Below are 19,261 nucleotides of genomic sequence, written 5' to 3'. Positions count from 1 at the left end.
GGTCCTAGGCCCACCATGAGCCCAAGCTTTGGGAGTGGACATGGACCGGGCGGGATATCCTGAGGCAAGTAGGGCGCTTTGGGCGGTCCAGTATGTAGACGTTTGCTCTGCCTCAGCCTCGAGAACTCCCCAGACCCTACTAGCTTAGGGACAGGACCGCGGTAGGGACGGGCTCCCGGAGGGGCGAAGCGTCCGACCCCTAGCCCGGAACCTTTCTTCTCCGCTCCGCTCAGGTTCCGGGAGCCGAGTCTGGGGCGGGCCGGAAGTGGAGGCGGTTGGTGGGGTTGGCGGGGCTCAGGGACGCGGCGCGGGCGGCGGTTTGCGAGCTTCGGGTGGACCGAGTGTAGTGACTGGTCCCACTGTCTGGTCCTGGCGGGGCTGTGCTCAGCTGGACGGTGCGCGGCGGCGGCGAACGAACGCGGCGCGGACCCGGGCGCCCGCGGCTGGGCCCATGGCCTCTTCCTGCGCGAGCATCGACATCGAGGACGCCACGCAGCACCTGCGGGACATCCTCAAGCTGGACCGGCCCGCGGGGGGTGAGCCGGAACGGTGGGGGGGGGTCCTTGGTGAGCGGGCAGAAGGGCGTTGCGGGCCTCGGCCACCCTCATGGCCCTCGGGTCACTCAGGACCGGCTCTGCATCCTCCCGGCTGGTGAGGGCAGACGAGGGTCGGAGCGGCAAATCCCTGAGCGTGCTTGCTGAAGGGCGCAGACCCCTGGGTGCGATCCTTCCCCATCCCAGAGCCGGGCCGTTCTGCCTCGTCCTTCAGCGTCTCGGCTGAAGGTGAGGCACCTTCTCTGAATTCGCAGAGCCCACCAGGTGTCCTGGCCGCAACGTCTCTAGTGTTCCTGGGACTGGCCCGGGTTCCCTACCCTTTTGCCATAGTTCAGAGGCCTAGTCTGGGCTCTGTATGCCGAGTTCTGGGTCTAGACCTAGGCGCTGTGCTGAAGAGCCGCTGATCTCCCTATGCAACTTGACCTTCCTTCTGGAATACAGACTCTAGGCATGCGATTCTGAAACTGATTTTCAGGAGGAAGGTGACCAACCCCAATTCCGTGTCCTCTTGGGTTTAAGGCAAATCACAGACTGCACAGTCCTGATTGGATTAGGCTACAAACATCTGCAAGCCCTAGTTTACATCTATTCGTTTAAACTTTTCTTGGGTTTGCAGTGGTACCTCAGAGCTGCTCCTGCCCTCAGTGAGCTCCTAGGACACAGAGCTAACAAGGTGTAATATAATGCTCTTCTCATTGAAAGAGAGAAGTGTTTGGCACTGTGATGGGGATAGGGTGGGTGGGGTGGGGCCTGGAGAATGCCTGAGAACAGATCTGAGAGAAGAGCAATGTTTAAGCTAGGTCTTGTAATATGGAGAGGGGCTTGGGTGTCAGGAAAGACATTCTGCAAAGAGGAAATAGCATATGTCAAAGTACCAAAGTTTCATGGCAGGTTCAGGGACCTGTGAAATGTTGTAGTGGTTAAGAGACTGGCTGGTAATGGTGGTGTGGATGTGCAGTGGCCAGAGCTGAGAATTGGTGTTTCCTCAGACCCTGTTCTGAAACCTTCTGGAAGGCCCAAACTGGCTCCCTTTGGAAGCAGGCACTGGTGCTCACTCCTGGGTTTAGCTAACCTCTAATCTCTGAGAAAATCTATCTGCTGCCTGGAACCACCAAGCCCTTTTCCCCAGGCCTGGAGTGTTTGCTCCCTGGACTCATGAGCTTGGCCTGGCCCTCTCATGCTTATTAGCTGCTAGCAGACTGGTCTTCACAAAGGTTTGGTAGAGCCTGGCATGGGTAACCTGTAGCTTGTTTGTTTGTCCTCATGGTAGCCTGCCTGGAAGGGAGAGTGGTCAGCTTACTTACCCCTGAGCAGCTAAGGTGGCTGTGATGCAAGTGAGGTGGCCTGTAGTCTTTCCTCTTAACTCTTTGCTTATTTATTGGTACTTGATTCCCCTGTTTGCCAAGTAGCCCTTACTTGTCTCCTCTCACTGGAGGACCATGTGAGACCCCAGGCAGTTTTGTGCCTAGAAACTTGTCATATTCCTTGAATATGAGGCCCTACTCTCCTTGCTACCTAGGAGTTTTGGAGTAGTGTCTGAACCTATGAGGGTGCTTGAAACACAGCCAATGGTAAACAACTGAAAGGCTGTCTTTCCTGATTACACACCCTACCCCATAATTTCTCTACTCTTTGTCCAACTCCTTCATGTCCATTCCTCCAGGGTGGCTTCTTCTGAGCCATTTCTGTGCCAGGCAGTCTCCTTCCTTTCTTACTTCCACATCTTATCATGTCTTTCCATGCCTTAGAAGCCCACCCTCTCTTCTCCAATCCCTCCACTACTTTGATGTAGGCCCTGGTATCTCTCACCTGGATTCTCAACTATTCTGCATGCTACTTTAGAGCAATCAGTCCTCTGGCCATAGCAGATCATGTCACTTTCCCATTTAAAACTTTTGTGGCTCTCATTACCACAGGGAAAATGTAAGCACCCTAGCCTCATACCTGAGACCTCTGCAGTCTTGTTTTCCCTCCATCCTTCCCATGTTTGTGTGTTCTAGCCACGCTGGCTCTGATGGCACCTCCTCTGTAAAGTCTGTCCTGACCCTTCCCATGCCCTCCTTCAAGTACACAGAGTCCTTCTGTACTGACCCAGGCCTGAGTATTAATTGGACTCAGAGCATTCTTATACCCTTCCCCCAGGTAGAAGAGCCTCATGCTCATCCTTGGTCCTAGCATGCATTGGGTTCACCATCAGTGTTTATGGAATAAAGGTTGAACAAAGGGCCCTCCTCCCCACTGACAAGCCTTGTTGAGTGTTCCTAGAGCACCTCATGGTTCTTGAATGAAACTCTGCAGGAGGAGAGGCCAGTGGGCAGGTGGAATAACTTCATCAGAGTGGCCCTTTCTGTCTCTAGGTCCCAGTGCAGAGAGCCAGCGACCATCTAATGCCTACAATGGAGATCTCAATGGGCTCCTGGTCCCAGACCCCCTCTGCTCAGGTGATGGTACTTCAACAAACAAGCCTGGTCTCCGAGCCATGCCACCTATTAACCTGCAGGAAAAGCAGGTCATGTGAGTGTCTGGGAGATGGCAGTGGTGGTGATGGGGTCTTTGAGGCATTTGTGAACTAAAGGCATAAGGTGAGGGGAGAGGGTCCAGCAGCCTCTGCTGCTTCCCCACTAGATGACCTGGGGTGGAACACTTAACCACACTGAGTTTGCACTAGGATGAGGGGCAACGACAAGCTCAAGGGCTTGGCCTGGATCTGAAGTTTGGGCACCTGGTTTAGCATGGAAGTAGGGTCGTTCCCAAGGAGGGAGGTGAGCAAGGGAAGCTGTAGGATTGGGGACCAGTGAACCAGGCAGAGTTGGGCATCTGGGACTCTACACTTTCACCAGAGCGTCTGTATCTTCTCCCCCCAACCCTGCCCATCGAGACTTTGGGTGGACAGGAGTCACGCTGTGCACCCCTCCCCCCAGCTGCCTCTTAGGAGACGACAGTTCCACCTGCATCGGGATTTTGGCCAAGGAGGTGGAGATTGTGGCCAGCAGTGACTCTAGCATTTCGAGCAAGGCACGGGGGAGCAACAAGGTGGGCACCAGGATGTCATGGCATGTATAATGGATGGGGCATACATAGGCTGTCCCTCCCTTATTCCATGCTGCCAGTACCTATGGGGACTATCCTGACAGACAGGTAGTGTATCCCAGTCTCAGGAAGCCAGGGTTGGCTGTCAAGTCTCTGTGGGAATCTGGCCCCAAGAGTTGTGAATGGGTGGCTGGGCCTGCGCATATGGCCTCTAATGTCCCTAGGCATGCTGGGGGCTACCTCAGCTCCAGGAAAGCTGCCCCAGCCCTCGACTTCTATGACCTTCCTCACTCTTGATTCTCAGGTGAAAATCCAGCCCGTCGCCAAGTATGACTGGGAGCAGAAATACTACTATGGCAACCTGATTGCTGTGTCCAACTCTTTCTTGGCCTATGCTATTCGGGGTGAGTAGGCACAGTACGGAGGAGGGAGGTGTTCTGCTAGTAGCCCCAGAGATGCAGCTCTACTGTCCGGTCACTCAGCCCACTCAGACCGTAGAGGTATAATGGAAGGCTTGTCTGTGCTGGCCCCAGCTCTCCCAGGCCTTCTGGAGCCGAGTGAGAAAACAGAGCTTGAGACTGGTAGTGGCAGAGAGGCAGGCAAGGGCAGGGCTTCTTTGCTGCTGCCTGGGCCTAGATACTTATTCATGGCCTACCACTCTCCTGATTCTAGCTGCCAACAACGGCTCAGCGATGGTACGGGTGATCAGTGTCAGCACTTCAGAGAGGACCCTGCTCAAAGGCTTCACAGGCAGCGTGGCTGATCTGGCCTTTGCACACCTCAATTCCCCACAGCTGGCCTGCCTGGATGAGGCAGGCAACCTGTTTGTGTGGCGCTTGGCCCTGGTTAATGGCAAAATTCAGTATCCTTTCCCAGGGTGGGATGGGGGACTGAAGAAAAGTGGGCGGAGCTGGGTCTGCCAGACATACCTCATTATCCACCTGCCTAGCCCTTAACACCCTGCTCAGAGAGGAGATCTTGGTCCATATCCGACAGCCAGAGGGCACTCCACTGAACCACTTCCGCAGGATCATCTGGTGCCCCTTCATCCCCGAAGAGAGTGAGGACTGCTGTGAGGAGGGCAGCCCAACGGTGGCCCTGTTGCATGAGGACCGGGTGAGGGGGCTGGGCATGGGGGGACAGGAGGGGACCAAGTAGCAATGGTGTGGTCATGGGCTGAACGCTCACCTCCCTGTACCTGCCAGGCTGAGGTATGGGACCTGGATATGCTCCGCTCCAACCACAGCACCTGGCCCGTGGATGTCAGCCAGATCAAGCAGGGCTTCATCGTGGTAAAAGGCCACAGCACAGTAAGCCTGCAACTGACTGCCTTTCCTGCCCTCCTTTCCCCACCCCTTTATGTCCCTCATCTATTCCCTGTTCCCACAGCTGCCCAGATAGCTTTCTAGCACTCTGCCATGGGAACTCGGAGCACAGAGGGACCCATCTCCTGTGGCGCTCACACCTAACCATGCACCCCATGGATCTGGTCTTCTCTACAGCACCCCGCCCCCATTCATTGTCTTTCATACAAACACACAGATCCGCTTTGGGTCAGCCTAGCTCACTGCCATCCTCACCTGAGGAGGACTTGCTCCCACCTCTAGTCAGGTGGCAAAGCAAGGCTTTTTGGGTTCTTCCCAGTGCCTAAGTGAAGGGGCCCTCTCACCTGATGGGACTGTCCTGGCTACCGCAAGTCATGATGGCTTCGTCAAGTTCTGGCAGATTTACATCGAGGGGCAGGATGAGCCTAGGTAAGGCGGAGCCTGAGGGCCTGGGCTCCCCCAGGTAGGAGATCAGATCACCCACTCAGGCCACTCATATACCTGCCTGCAGGTGTTTGCACGAGTGGAAGCCTCACGATGGGAGGCCCCTCTCCTGCCTCCTGTTCTGTGACAACCACAAGAAACAGGATCCTGAGTGAGTGAGTGGGCAGGCAGGAGGGTGGTGGGCTGGACTTTGGGCTCCCAGCAGGGGCCCAGCCAGCCACTCAGTGCCTTGTTGCTTTGCAGGGTCCCTTTCTGGAGGTTCCTCATTACTGGTGCTGACCAGAATCGGGAGCTGAAGATGTGGTGCACGGTGTCCTGGACCTGCCTGCAGACCATTCGGTAAGCAGGGGCTGTGGGGCTGGGCAGGGGCAGGGTTGGGTTCCTTCCACCCTCTCAGTCTCATTCATCCTGCCTCGTGGACACCCCCTCCAGCTTCTCCCCAGATATCTTCAGCTCAGTGAGTGTGCCCCCCAGCCTCAAGGTTTGCCTGGACCTCTCAGCAGAATACCTGATTCTCAGCGATGTGCAACGGAAGGTGGGCTGCAGTGGGGACACTCTGGGCAGAGCTGATATCATCAGGGAGGACAAGGGTGTGTGTGGCACATCCACAGCTTCCCAGCCCCTGAGCTCAGCTGTGAACTCACTACCTGTGCAGGTCCTCTACGTGATGGAACTGCTGCAGAACCAGGAGGAGGGCCGTGCCTGCTTCAGCTCCATCTCTGAGTTCCTGCTCACCCACCCTGTGCTGAGCTTCGGTATCCAGGTTGTGAGTCGCTGCCGGCTGCGGCACACTGAGGTGCTGCCAGCCGAGGAGGAGAATGACAGCCTAGGGGCTGGTGAGCTGCTCAGGGTCAGGGATGTGTGTTGGGATGTAGGGGAGTGCTGAGGCACAGAGGGCCAGGGGCTTAGTCGTCCACATTGTCCTTGCAGATGGGACCCATGGAGCTGGTGCCGTGGAGTCTGCAGCCGGTGTGCTCATCAAGCTCTTCTGTGTGCACACTAAGTGAGTGTGCTGGGGAGGCCCGCCTGTGCCCTGTCTGTGGCCCTCCCTACCCTGCCGACTCTGACTCTCATATTCTCCCCCTGCTCTCCCTGCAGGGCATTGCAAGATGTACAGATCCGCTTCCAGCCACAGCTGAACCCTGACGTGGTGGCCCCGCTCCCCACACACCCTGCCCGTGAGGACTTTGGTGAGTTGGGAGTGACAGGAAAGCAGGTTCTGACTGAGGTCTGAGATCTGACTCAAGTGGCAGCTTTTCCCACAGCATTTGGAGAGTCTCGACCAGAACTGGCTTCTGAGGGCCTGGGATCTGCCACTCACGGCTCCCAGCCTGACCTCCGACGCATCGTGGAGCTGCCTGCACCTGCCGACTTCCTCAGTCTGAGCGGTGAGACCAAGCCCAAGCTGATGACACCTGACGCCTTCATGACACCTAGCGCCTCCCTGCAGCAGGTATGCTGCGGAAGGAGTGTGGGGCGCAGGTAGGGAGGCCCTGGGAGTGCCCCCCACAGCCACAGCCCTCGTTCTCCGCATCTCCCCAGATCGCTGCGTCTCCTAGCAGCAGCAGCAGCAGCAGCAGTTCCTCTCTTACAGCGGTGTCTGCCATGAGCAGTACTTCGGCTGTGGACCCCTCCCTGCCCAGGTGAAATGAGGGTCAGAGTTAGGGCGTGTCAGGGGCTGGTGCCAGGTGATGCCAGGCTCTGGCTGCTTACACTTCATCCTTCCTGCCAGCAGGCCACCTGAGGAGCTGACCTTGAGCCCCAAGCTACAGCTGGATGGCGGCCTGACAATGAGCAGCAGCAGCAGCCTGCAGGCAAGCCCACGTAGCCTCTTGCCTGGCCTGCTCCCAAGTCCGGCCGACAAATTGCCTCCCAAAGGGCCCGGGCAGGTGCGTGTGTGGGTGTGTGTGAAGTGCAGTGTGGCAGGTGTATGGGAGTGGGAAGGCTGGCGGCAGTCTCCTCCCATAGCACCCTGTCTTCTGGTCCTGCTCTTCCTCAGGTGGTCCATGTTTCCCCTGAGGGTATCTCAGCCCCCGGTGTCCCCGGAGGGCAGATCCTCAGCCTTTCCATCCCCACCTCCTCTCCTCCTGGGCTGCGGCCATTTTTGACCTTCCTCCCCCTCCCCCATTGTCCCATCTCTCATCACTACACGCATCAGCGCTTCATCTCTGTACTCCTTTTACTCCTACTTCCCACCACCTAAGTTCCCACCTTTGGCCCACCTCAGGTGCCTACTGCTGCCTCTACACTATCCCTGGAGCTGCAGGAAGTGGAGCCCCTGGGGCTACCCCAGGCTTCCCCCAGCCGCACCCGCTCCCCCGATGTTATCTCCTCAGCTTCCACCGCCTTGTCCCAGGATATCCCTGAGATCGCATCTGAGGCACTGTCCCGTGGCTTTGGCTCTTCCGCTCCTGAGGGCCTGGAGCCAGACAGTATGGCCTCAGCTGCTTCAGCACTACACCTGCTGTCTCCACGGCCCCGGCCGGGACCCGAGCTTGGCCCCCAGCTTAGCTTGGATGGAGGCCCTGGGGATGGGGATCGGCATAGTACCCCTTCCCTCCTGGAGGCAGCCTTGACCCAGGAGGCCACGGCCCCTGACAGTCAGGTCTGGCCTACGGCACCAGACATTACTCGTGAGACCTGCAGCAGCCTGGCAGAGAGGTGAGGAGCTTAGAAGGGGGAAATGTGCTGATGGTAGGGGCTTCAGATAGAGTCATCCACTGCTGAGTTGGCCTGTCCCCCCAGCCCCCGGAATGGCCTCCAGGAAAAGCACAAGAGCCTGGCCTTTCACCGACCACCTTATCACCTGCTGCAGCAACACGACAGTCAGGACGCCAGTGCCGAGCAAAGGTAGGCGCCACCCCGCACCGTTCCTCTCACGGGGAGGGCCAACAGGTGGGTGGGTAGATGCCTATTTCTCTCCCTGCCCTTCCCACAGCGACCACGATGACGAGGTGGCCAGCCTGGCCTCTGCTGCAGGGGGCTTTGGCACCAAAGTTCCCACTCCACGTCTTCCTGCCAAGGACTGGAAGACCAAAGGATCCCCTCGGGCCTCACCTAAGCTCAAGCGAAAGGGCAAAAAGGATGACGGGTAGGACGGGGTCCTGGGGCCAGGGAGAGGGGTGGTCTTCAGGCTGCCTGCTTGACATGGCCTGAGGCGCTTCTCCTCTATGGCAGGGATTCGTCCGTGGGATCCCGGCTCACAGAGCACCAGGTGAGCGTGCAAACACCCTTTCTGCTTCTGGGACTCCTGCCTGTGGGGGTGGGGTGGGGGTGGGGTAGGGTCCAAGCCTTCCCCTGGTCTGGTGTGTGGGGATGGGCAGGGCGGGCATCATGTGACTGTTGGTGTTCCTGGCAGGTGGCAGAGGCCCCTGAGGACTGGCCAGCACTAATTTGGCAACAGCAGAGAGAGCTGGCGCAGCTTCGGCACAGCCAAGAAGAGCTGCTACAACGTCTGTGCACCCAGCTTGAAGGCCTGCAGAGCACCGTCACGGGCCACGTAGAACGTGCCCTAGAGTCACGGCACGAGCAGGAGCGTATCCTTGTGGGCACTGGCACAGCATGGGGCGGCAGCAGCATTCTTGGCCCAGGAAGGGATATGGGACCTGCTGCAGCCCTGTTCCTTAGCTACAATGCAGAGCGGCGACTGGAGCGGGCACTGGCTGAGGGACAGCAGCGTGGTGGGCAGCTGCAGGAGCAGCTGACGCAACAGCTGTCCCAAGCGCTATCTTCAGCTGTGGCTGGGCGGCTGGAGCGCAGCATACGGGATGAGATCAAGAAGACGGTTCCTCCGTGTGAGTTTTGCATGGAGACTTCTTCTGGGTGGGCCAGATGGGAGTGGGGCCCCCTACTTGTCAAGCTTCCTCTCATGGCTCTACCTTTCCCTCCTCACCCTGTCCCAGGTGTGTCTAGGAGTCTGGAGCCCGTGGCAGGCCAACTGAGCAACTCGGTGGCCACCAAACTCACAGCCGTGGAGGGTAGCATGAAAGAGAATATCTCCAAGCTGCTGAAGTCCAAGGTGCTGTGGGGCCCAAGATGAGGGAGGTTGGTGGTTGGTGGGCTTGGGTTCAGCTTTCAACTCAGCCCCTTCTTCCACCCCCAGAACTTAACAGATGCCATTGCCCGAGCAGCCGCAGACACGTTACAGGGGCCAATGCAGGCCGCCTACCGTGAAGCCTTCCAGAGCGTGGTACTGCCCGCCTTCGAGAAGAGCTGCCAGGCCATGTTCCAGCAGATCAATGATAGCTTCCGACTGGGCACGCAGGAATGTGAGTAGGGTCATATGCCACAAGAGGGGAAGGGCTATCGTCTTCTCCCTACCATCCCTCTCATGGCCCCCATGGTCACTTCTCAGACTTGCAGCAGCTGGAGAGCCACATGAAGAGCCGAAAGGCACGAGAACAGGAGGCGCGGGAGCCCGTGCTGGCCCAGCTGCGGGGCCTGGTCAGCACACTGCAGGGGGCCACTGAGCAGATGGCAGCTACTGTGTCCAGCAGCGTTCGGGCTGAGGTGCAGCACCAGCTGCACGTGGCTGTTGGCAGGTGTGTGGGCAGGGCACTGAGCTAGGTGGTGGGTTTGGAAAGGGCCAGACCCAACTGCCTGTCAGCCTCATCTCCCTCACCTCACTTGCCTTTGCAGCCTGCAAGAGGCAATTTTAGCACAGGTGCAGCGCATTGTTAAGGGTGAGGTGAGTGTGGCACTCAAGGAGCAGCAGGCTGCCGTCACCTCTAGCATCATGCAGGCCATGCGCTCAGCCGCTGGCACACCTGTCCCTGCCACCCACCTCGACTGCCAAGCCCAGCAAGCCCATATCCTGCAGCTGCTGCAGCAGGGCCACCTCAATCAGGCCTTCCAGCAGGTAAGCCAGGTACTAAGCCCAGAGAGAGTCAGGAGTCTCCTGACAAGGCCCACACATCATACATTCCACTCTACCCATCAGGCTTCGGGTGGTCTGGCCTCAGCAGACTCTTTTTGGTTCTCTTTGGCCTCCAGGGCATTTCCCTTGCTTTTCCCTCTGTCTGGACCCTGGATCCCTCTCTTCCTACCTCAGTCTACCTTGTTTCAGAACCGCCCTTCTCAGGAAACCTTTCCTGATTCCCTAGAGTAACAACACAGCCCTACAGTGCTCTCTCTGGGCCCCAAAGCATCCCCCTCAGGATGCCCTACTCTGGTCATCCTCTCCCAGGCCACATAGCCAGACAAGCAGGCATTCCATCCTGACATTAGCTATAAACTCTGGTCTCTACTCAGGCCCTGACAGCTGCCGACCTGAACCTGGTGCTGTACGTGTGTGAAACTGTGGACCCAGGCCAGGTTTTTGGGCAGCCACCTTGCCCCCTCTCCCAGCCTGTACTCCTTTCACTCATCCAGCAACTGGCCTCTGACCTTGGCACTCGAACTGACCTCAAGCTCAGGTGAGCGGGCATAGTCAGGGACTAGGGCTGTGGTGAAGGGCGGGGAGCGGTTCAAAGCATAGACTCCCACTCCTGCCTGACTCCCCTCCTTAATTTTCTCCACCAATCCCCTCTGCCCCCACCCATCTCAGGCTTTGAGGCCTCCATTATCAGCCTCTGGGCCTCATTGCCACCAGGGGGCACTCCTCTCTGCTGGAGGCCACCTGTAGCCTGTCCTTTTCCTAAATCCCCAGCTACCTGGAAGAGGCTGTGATGCACCTGGACCACAGTGACCCCATCACTCGGGACCACATGGGCTCCGTCATGGCCCAGGTGCGCCAGAAGCTCTTTCAGTTCCTGCAGGCGGAGCCACACAACTCACTTGGCAAAGCGGCCCGGCGTCTCAGCCTCATGCTGCACGGCCTTATGACCCCCAGCCTCCCTTAGCTAAGCCTGCCTTGCCCAGGATGGGTGGCACTGAAGGTCAGCAGACAGGCCTAGGCCAAAGCAGGGTCATGTCTGCCCTTTACCTGCTCAGGCTCCCACCTCTGGCGTGTTTGATGGGGAAAGCACTGGCTATGGTCTATAGGTTGCGGTAGCCAGCAGGTTTAGGCTGGGCCCAGGGTGGGTATTGTGCCTTCTTGGGTTCTGCCATGCCTGGAGCATGACCCCTGAGATTATGACACCACTTTAGTTGAATTTTCCATCTTCCTTTTTACCACCAATTTGGTTCTTTTTGTTTTTGAAAAACATTGAGAAATTCAATTAAATGCTTTTGGAATAAAATGGAGTATGTGTGTGCTTTTCGTATGTCTTTGGCATGACTTTGATAACTGTCCTTTGTTACCTGCCCCCTCTCCTGGAGCTCTGTCTAGGCCAACCCACCCCAGGGCCCTGGACACCCACCCTCATCTGCCCAACTGCCTTCCCAGATCTCCGCTCTCCATCTCTGAGGCAAGGCAAGGGCCCTGGGATCAGCTCAGCGCCACCCCATGCCCCTGGGTTCTCCTCTCTCGAGTCCCTCCCTTCTCCTTCGCCTATCTGAACTGGGGGCGGGGCTGCTGGCTGGTTTGAGCTCCACCCTCACCCCCCATCCAATCACAGTTCCTCCTTCTGGGGGCTGGGCCGAAGGGCTGCACTCCAAGCTGCTAGCTCTGGCACTAGGCTTCCAGCCCAGGGACGATGTGCTGCCGCTTCTGTCACCGCTGGCAACCGCCCTGTACACTGGGGCTGTTGCTGCTGCTGCTGCTGCCGCCCCTTGGTGAGTGCCGGCGTGCTGGACCCAGCCCAGTCCGCGCACCCCCTCCCCAGGCTGTGTGTAGGTTGTGTGGGAGCTGAGGCACAGCCTTCCTGAGCGCTGAGAGTCAGGGTGGAGAGGAGGTGAGAGGGCTCCAGGGAGGGATTGTGTGCCAGTGGCTTCAGGATGTAAAGTGAGGGTGGGAACTGAACCCTAGTTTCGGAGGGAAGAACCCCCAAATTCCACAGTCCCCATCCTGATAAGGGGAGACTTGACCTCTTGCGGGACTCCCAGACCAACCGTGGGATCTCTGAGGTCCTCTCTTAGGGTCGAACCTGGATCCCAACCCCCTCTATTCTGCCCTACCCATCAGAAAACACCTGTCTCTGGGGAGGGGATGGAAAGGCCAAACAAAGATTGTCTAGGCTGCAGAGAAACTGGACGTTGCTGGGGGCCCTGCCTCCCTTCACCATGTCCGTACTCCTTCATTTGGACCATTCTCACCTGACCTGGGACCCAGAAGCTCGGAAGAAGAGCCAACCCCTGGGACGAGGCTTCTCCTTCCCCCATCCCCACCTATCCTGTCCAGGTCTGCCTAGAAGGGGGCAGAGGCAGGTGGTCCCCAGATATGCCCCTTAGTTCCCTGGGGCACCCCTTTCACGCTGAGTCACGTCCCCAGAACGCTCCCTGGTAAACAAGCCCCTGGGGTTTGGCGGCGGGCGGGTGGGGGGGGGGCGGGGATGGTGAGGGCGCGCCGCCTCGTCCTATCCACTATTCTCCACCCCCACCCCCAGTCCTTGTATCTCCCCTGGCAGCAACCACAGCGGGCCCAGGCCGCTGTGACACCATATACCAGGGCTTTGCCGAGTGTCTCATCCGCTTGGGGGACGGCATGGGCCGCGGAGGTGAGCTGGAGAGCGTCTGCAGGTACGGGCAGGCGTGAGGGCAGCAGCCCAACCCCACACCCTTGGGGTCTGAACCTCTTCCCTCCCATTCCAAAGCCCACTGCCCCACCTAATTCCCCAAACCCCACACCCTTGACAGGTCTTGGAATGATTTCCACACCTGTGCCTCGCGAGTCCTGTTGGGCTGCCCCGAGGAGGCCGCCGCCGTGTGGGAGTCACTACAGCAAGAAGCGCGCCGGGCCCCACACCCAGATAACTTGCACACTCTGTGTGGCACCCCTGTACGCCTTCAGGAGCGCAGGGCGGGCCCAGAGACCAACCAGGAGACGCTGCGGGCGACAGCGCCAGCACCCACTCTGGCCCCCGAGCCCCCTCTGCTGGTGGCTGCTCTGGCACTCGCCTGCCTCCTGGGTCCTCTGGCCTAGCCGGTCTGGCTGGGTAGCAGCGCCCCCCGTCTCCAGCCCTGCCCTGGTGGCTGCCGTCGTGGCTCCTCAGAAAGCGCTCGGCTTTCATTAAAGGTATTTATATTTGTACCAAGCTTCTTCCTTTCTTTCCACTGTGGCCCACCTGGCTGGGGTGGAGGCCTCAAGAAGCTGATCCCCAGGACGAGATGGGTGGGCTGAAGGCCACCATAGGGGACTCAGTCTTTCTCTTCACAAACACTCATTTCGCAGGGGCAATGCAGAGCTTTCCATTGCCAGCAGGTTCCAAGACTTCTGGTGGTGACCCAAGATGTGTGGGAATGCACATCTTTCTCTGTTCTCTGTTCTCCCGGGCTGGCATTCCTAGCCCTACCTGCCCCTCCTGTCCTGGCCCCTAGGGACCATGTGAGGTGATAGAGTGTCCCCGCCCCCACCTTCAGCCTAGTCCACCCCCCTCCCCAGGTTCTTTCCAGTTTCCAGGCTCCTGTCCATCTCACCTCCTCCTCCCTCTGCTGAACTACCACCTTAGCCTTCAAGACACAGTTCAGATTAAGTACCTTTTCCTCTCCTTCTCTGGGGTCCTGATTCATCTGAGGGGAGCCTGTTCCAGAAGGTGGGGAGCCCCCATTGGAGTCTACCTTCAAGTACCTGAGGTGATCTGGAGCTGCAGAAATTGGGGTCACAATGAGGGTTCCTCTGGCCTCACGCTCTCCACAAGCTTCTTCTTTGAGAAGAGGTGTGCAGTGTGAGGTCAGAACAATCCCAGAAGGCTTTCTGGAAGCACAGATGAGTGTGTGATGTGTGAGGAGCCCCAGTTCATCATGGTGGAGAAGAAGAACAAGAATCAGAATGGGCAGAATCCTGAGGGAAGGAGGAGGCCTCAGAGAGGGTGAGACCCTCTATTGATCAGTCATCTACTGTCCCTGCCAGGACCCTCTTCCAAGCCACCACCCCACGACTTGTGGGCACTGCCATGGCCTCCTCACTGGCTTCTACTCTTACTCCCTCCACTTTATTCTCCATTTTCTAAATTGAAAAACTGATCCTGATATTAAACTCCTTTTCATTGTCTATAAGGCCCTATGTAAGCCAGCTATGTTTATATATAGGACATTTTATTCAGTCTACTCCTTCAACTCCCCCTCTGTAGTAGCACAGAGGAGTGATCTACCTACTCAGTCCTTAGGTTAAGGGGAGGTTTCAGAGAAGGACCATGATAGAGGGTGATAGGAGGTAAGGATGCAAAACTTACAAATGGTGGAGGAGAAGTGGGGCTGAGTTGGAGAGGGCTTTACAAGAGGGGCCCAGGCAATCAGCTGGGAGGGGAGGAGGGGTGGGAGTACAGAACTTGGCAGGCCAGGTTTGCACTAAAGCCCATGCTGGGAGGTTGTTGGCCCTAGGACAGAATCAGGCCTGATAGGACCCTTGATTAGGCTCCAGGGTGACAGGTGCCTCCAGAGACCTCCACCCTACTTTATCATGTAGGAGCCCTATTTCAGCAACGCTTCCCAAACACCCTCCCATTCCAGTTAGCTAAGATGCCTCAGTTAACTCACTCTCTGCCCTGTCTTTTCTCCTGTACTTCATTCACCTGTATTTTTATCCCCACTTCTCTCTCTCAGCCATTCCTTACCCATCTCACATCACCTGAAGGAGAAGGTTCCGGAAAAAAACCCTCCCAGATCTGCCCCCTTTGACCACTAGTATCTTCCAGAAGGAAAGGCCAGCCTTTTATTCTTGTACATCTATTCTCTGTGCTCAGAATAACCTTCCTCATTTCCTCCTGGTGAACTCCTACTTCTTGTTCAGTATCACCTACCGCCTCCCTAACCCTGACTCCAAGCTGAATCAGAAGCCTCCTTCAGGTCCACACAGCTCCTGGGCTTGCTTCTGTCTCTGTACGGATAACACTGCTTCACTGGCTTGTTACTGTCTGGGTCTAGGTCAGAATTCCCCACTCTGGATTCCCCAAGTGTCCTCTTTGTGTCTCTAGCACCCAGCCTAAGGCTGGGTATAAAGAGTGTACTTGTAAAAGAAAAAAAAGAGTGTACTTGTGGGAGTGTGTGGAATGAAAAACAGAATTGCTAAATCCTGCATAGGAAGTGTTACAGTCAGCAAAAGCTTGGACTAAGAATGACTTCAGTATGGAGGATGTGTCTTCTTGGGGCAGCCCTCTTAACCTGAGCATACTATTTGGAGGGATGGTGCTAGGGCTCCAAACCCCAAAAGTCTTCCTAGAGCCACTCTTGGTGGGTGGCCAGGAGCAGGCTGCTTCCAGGAGCAGGGGCTCGATTGTGTTGGCCAGCCATCAAAGGGATTACCATCCTCCTGCTGTGACCTACTTTCCCCTGGTTTTTGCCCCCTAAGTCCCTGCTCTTCCCTGGAATTGAGTGACCTGGAGTGTGTGCAGGGGGGTGGGGTTGGGGACAGAATCTGCTCTCTGGCCAGGGGCTTAAGAGCTTTGTGTGTTTTATCCCAGAGCTGCAGGAAAGGGGTGGGCTGAGAGCCAAGTGGACTGGGTCCACAGCTGCCCAGGCCAGAGCATCATGATGATGGTGCTTCTCACGTTTGCAGCTCTGCAGACATGGAACAGCTTATTGTTCAGGGGAGAATCTGGGGGTTGGATATCCTGAGCCCAGTCCCCTCTGCATCAATATACCTCTTCATCTCAGGGCCCCCGTGTTCTTCACCAGAGCCCAGGCCAGCACCTTCCATAGCAAGGGCTCAATAAATATTTATTGAATTAATTTGCTGAATGTCTATAAAATAGAGGTGTTGTGTGGATTTGTAAGCCCCATCAACCCTGGAATTCTATCTTATTTTCAACTCTCACAACTGTGAGGTCAAGATTATGATCTCCATTATACAGATAAGAAACATGAAGCTCAAGGAGGGGAAGATGTCTTGCTTAAGTTCAGTTCACACAACTGTGGAAGTGTCAGAGCTGGGATATGATCCCAAGTTTGCTTGGCCCCTAAGTTTATTCCCTTAAGCATCACACTAGACATATGGAAATAATTTTTTAAGTTTTCTTTTTTCTTTTTTTTTTTTTGTGGTATGCGGGCCTCTCACTGCTGTGGCCTCTCCCGTTGCGGAGCACAGGCTCCGGACGCGCAGGCCCAGCGGCCATGGCTCACAGGCCTAGCCGCTCCGCGGCATGTGGGATCTTCCCAGACCGGGGCACGAACCTGCGTCCCCTGCATCGGCAGGCGGACTCTCAACCACTGAGCCACCAGGGAAGCCCTTCTTTTTTATTTTTATTTATTTTATTTTTGGGTGCATGGCCTGTGGGATTTTAGTTCCTCGACCAGGGATTGAACCCACGCCCCCTTGCAGTGGAAGCATGAAGTCTTAACCACTGGACCACCAGAGAAATCCCTCAAGTTTTCTTTTTAAATAAAATCTTTTATGAAGTCCTACTACTTAAAACAGACTGTGATATTTTATTGGTGTTAATATATGTTTAGGTTTAAAGTATAACATTAGCTTATACTGTTAAAGACAATTCCATGTATGAAGTAAGGGCTCAATAAAGATTTTAAGAAATGAACAGACTGCAATGAGGAAGATGTATGGAGATTACAATCCCATCCTCACTCAAAAGTAGTTGTGGCCGGGTGGTTAAGGTGATGGACTAGAAATCCATTGGGGTTTCCCTGCGCAGGTTCAAATCCTGCTGAACTACGCCACCTTTCCATTATGGTGATCCCTATTGAGTCACAGCCAGTTGGGGAAGAATGCTGTTGCCTTAAAGAAAGAAACTGGGGCTTCCCTGGTGGCGCAGTGGTTGGGAGTCCGCCTGCCGATGCAGGGGACGCGGGTTCGTGCCCCGGTCCGGGAGGATCCCGCATGCCGCGGAGCGGCTGGGCCCGTGAGCCATGGTCGCTGAGCCTGCGCGTCTGGGCTCCGCAATGGGAGAGGCCACAACAGTGAGAGGCCCGCGTACCACAAAAAAAAAAAAAAGAAAAAAAAAGAAAAGAAAGAAAGAAACTGGATTGTTCTCCAGCCCTGCTGTTTATGGTTGCCCAGTGAAAGACTCCACCAAGCACGTGGATTGCGCCCCAATAGTAAATATAAGGTAAATAATAAAAATATTATTAAAGAAGGGAAAAAAAAATCCCCTTATTACTTGAGACATTTATTTCCCCCCCATCTCCACCCTGAATCTGGGTTGATTGTAAAGTTAAGTGAGATAATTCTGACCCTATAGAGGAATTGTTAATGGTAACAATTTTTCTTTACTTGTTTTGCAGTCTCAGGATATACTAAATTTAGTAACAATAAAAACAACAATAATTAGACTGTTACTCTGAAGTTGGCCCCAAACTAATTTCACCTATTCTCAACCATTTGCAACTCCGCTGTGATGGAGGTCAAATTCAACATATCTGAGTGCCTGAATTATTTTAATTTCAGTTTAAAAAAATAGATTTGTTGGGGCTTCCCTGGTGGTGCAGTGGTTGGGAATCCGCCTGCCAATGCAGGGTACTCGGGTTCGATCCCTGGTCCTGGAAGATCCCACATGCTGCGGAGCAACTAGGCCCGTGCGCCACAACTACTGAGCCTGCGCTCTAGAGCCCATGCTCTGCAGCAAGAGTAGCCACCGCAATGAGAAGCCCGCGCACCGCAACGAAGGGTAGCCCCTGCTCGCCGCAACTAGAGAAAGACCGCGCGCAGCAACGAAGACCCAACGCAGCCAAAAATAAATTTTAAAAAAATTGATTTGTTATTTAAATTTATACCGATCCTTTGCGGAGTTCCAGAGTCACTTCCAGAAACCTCCTGAAATGCACAACGTCCCCAACCACGCACTATATTATTATTTTATTTTGGGCCGCGCCCCGCGGCATGCGGGATCTTAGTTTCCCCACCAGGGATCGAACCCGTGGTCCCTGCATTGGGAGCGCGGAGTCTTAACCTCTGGATCTCCATGGAAATCCTCCAACCTCGCACTATAAAGCGCCCTGCCCCCAACCTGAATCTTGAAACTTTCTCCCTACTTCCCACGGTGCCTGCCCCAGACCTATGGTCAAGACACTTGGAGCGACACATAGACTCACCTCCTACTCCCGGAGAGAGCCCGACCCCGCCCTGAAGGCGTTGATTGGCAAGCGACGCTCGGAGAGCCGCCAACCGCGTAGCCCGGCCCTCTCGAGTCCGCTCCTGCCCCACCCCGTGGGCGGCCCGGATTTGTTTTGGCGTCAAGCGCGCGCTGTGATGACGCCACGACGCTGACGCCTGAGGATGGCGGCGGCGGCGGTGGTCGGGGCTGTGTCCGCGGCCCGGAGAGGGTCAGCACAGTCGCCCAGGCGCCGAAGAGCCCGCCGCCCGCGCGAGGTGAGGCGACCCGGCCAGGACCGACGGCCCCATGGGCGGGAGGGGCTGACGAGCTGCAGCCACGGTCGCTTCCTGGAGCACTGGGCCCGTCCCTGCCCAGCCCGGAGCCCTCGGCCTGTGCCCGCTGCGCCGGGGCCTAGGGGGAGTGGGTAGCAGGCCAGGCGATGGCTGCTTGGGGTCCCTGGTGTCCGAGGCTTGACTGGCCTTGAAACATGCTGCTGCGCTGGGTAGCCCGTCTCTGAGGCCCCAAGGACCAGGTGGACGTGGTCAGCTGTCCTGCCTGCTGTTCAACCAGTCGACATCGGTCAGGGTGAACCAACCTGGTTGTCCTCACTACCTTCTCATGTCTGGCACCTACTCCACACCTCCTCTTTTGCTACTGAACGACAGGGTCGGGGGGCAGCTAGTCTCTTCTTTGTTCCGGCTGGGGAAAATCACACCTGAGTCCAGCCGGATCGCCTGCTTTGTAAGCCGGTTATCCCTCTGCTTTTATAAAGGGAAGCCCAGCTCCCCCACGCTCACTTCCTCTCCTGAAACTGTGAAGTGATAATTCCCACTTGAAAATCTGAGTAAGTCCTTCATTGCCTAAAACTGGCTCCTCGGTACCTGCAGGG

The 19,261-nt window shown here is 56.3% G+C and overlaps 2 protein-coding genes and 1 non-coding gene across 8 annotated transcripts; all 3 read left to right on the top strand.

The window, feature by feature from the left end:
• The first annotated feature begins 274 nt into the window (after window positions 1-274).
• On the top strand, window positions 275-11,532 carry EDC4 (enhancer of mRNA decapping 4). Of its 5 annotated transcripts, none has more exons than XM_024124992.2 (29): window positions 275-536; window positions 2,912-3,068; window positions 3,476-3,587; window positions 3,889-3,988; window positions 4,257-4,446; window positions 4,553-4,700; window positions 4,790-4,894; window positions 5,229-5,338; window positions 5,421-5,504; window positions 5,597-5,692; window positions 5,786-5,888; window positions 6,009-6,189; window positions 6,284-6,356; window positions 6,452-6,543; window positions 6,607-6,806; window positions 6,896-6,996; window positions 7,089-7,242; window positions 7,581-8,014; window positions 8,099-8,203; window positions 8,292-8,444; window positions 8,531-8,567; window positions 8,712-8,889; window positions 8,992-9,147; window positions 9,256-9,371; window positions 9,456-9,621; window positions 9,708-9,894; window positions 9,992-10,211; window positions 10,604-10,767; window positions 11,001-11,532. In XM_024124992.2, the coding sequence occupies exons 1-29, from the start codon at window positions 452-454 to the stop codon at window positions 11,191-11,193; spliced, it is 4,200 nt and encodes a 1,399-aa protein (XP_023980760.1). In that variant the 5' UTR covers window positions 275-451; the 3' UTR covers window positions 11,194-11,532. The 5 variants fall into 5 exon arrangements, with proteins under 5 accessions (XP_023980760.1, XP_007125984.1, XP_054938990.1 ...); XM_007125922.3 differs by having other exon boundaries at window positions 7,086-7,242; XM_007125924.4 differs by having other exon boundaries at window positions 276-536; window positions 6,619-6,806.
• A 90-nt stretch (window positions 11,533-11,622) lies between these two features.
• On the top strand, window positions 11,623-13,930 carry NRN1L (neuritin 1 like). 2 transcript variants are annotated; one of them, XR_008616707.1, is made up of 4 exons: window positions 11,623-12,007; window positions 12,778-12,910; window positions 13,028-13,406; window positions 13,773-13,930. XR_008616707.1 is itself a non-coding variant. In XM_055083016.1 (3 exons), exons 1-3 carry the CDS (start codon window positions 11,929-11,931, stop codon window positions 13,311-13,313), a joined length of 498 nt encoding a protein of 165 aa, XP_054938991.1. In that variant the 5' UTR covers window positions 11,623-11,928; the 3' UTR covers window positions 13,314-13,930. The 2 variants fall into 2 exon arrangements, 1 of the variants encoding a protein (XP_054938991.1); XM_055083016.1 differs by having other exon boundaries at window positions 13,028-13,930.
• Window positions 13,931-16,913: 2,983 nt separating this feature from the next.
• Window positions 16,914-16,996, top strand: TRNAS-AGA (transfer RNA serine (anticodon AGA)). Its single transcript has one exon. It is a non-coding gene; the product is annotated as a tRNA-Ser (tRNA).
• Window positions 16,997-19,261: the final 2,265 nt, after the last annotated feature.

This window comes from Physeter macrocephalus, unplaced genomic scaffold (assembly GCF_002837175.3).
Source record: "Physeter macrocephalus isolate SW-GA unplaced genomic scaffold, ASM283717v5 random_474, whole genome shotgun sequence".
Lineage (NCBI taxonomy): Eukaryota > Metazoa > Chordata > Mammalia > Artiodactyla > Physeteridae > Physeter > Physeter macrocephalus.
Note: the sequence above shows the minus strand (reverse complement) of the source record. Positions and strands in the feature narration are given on the sequence as shown.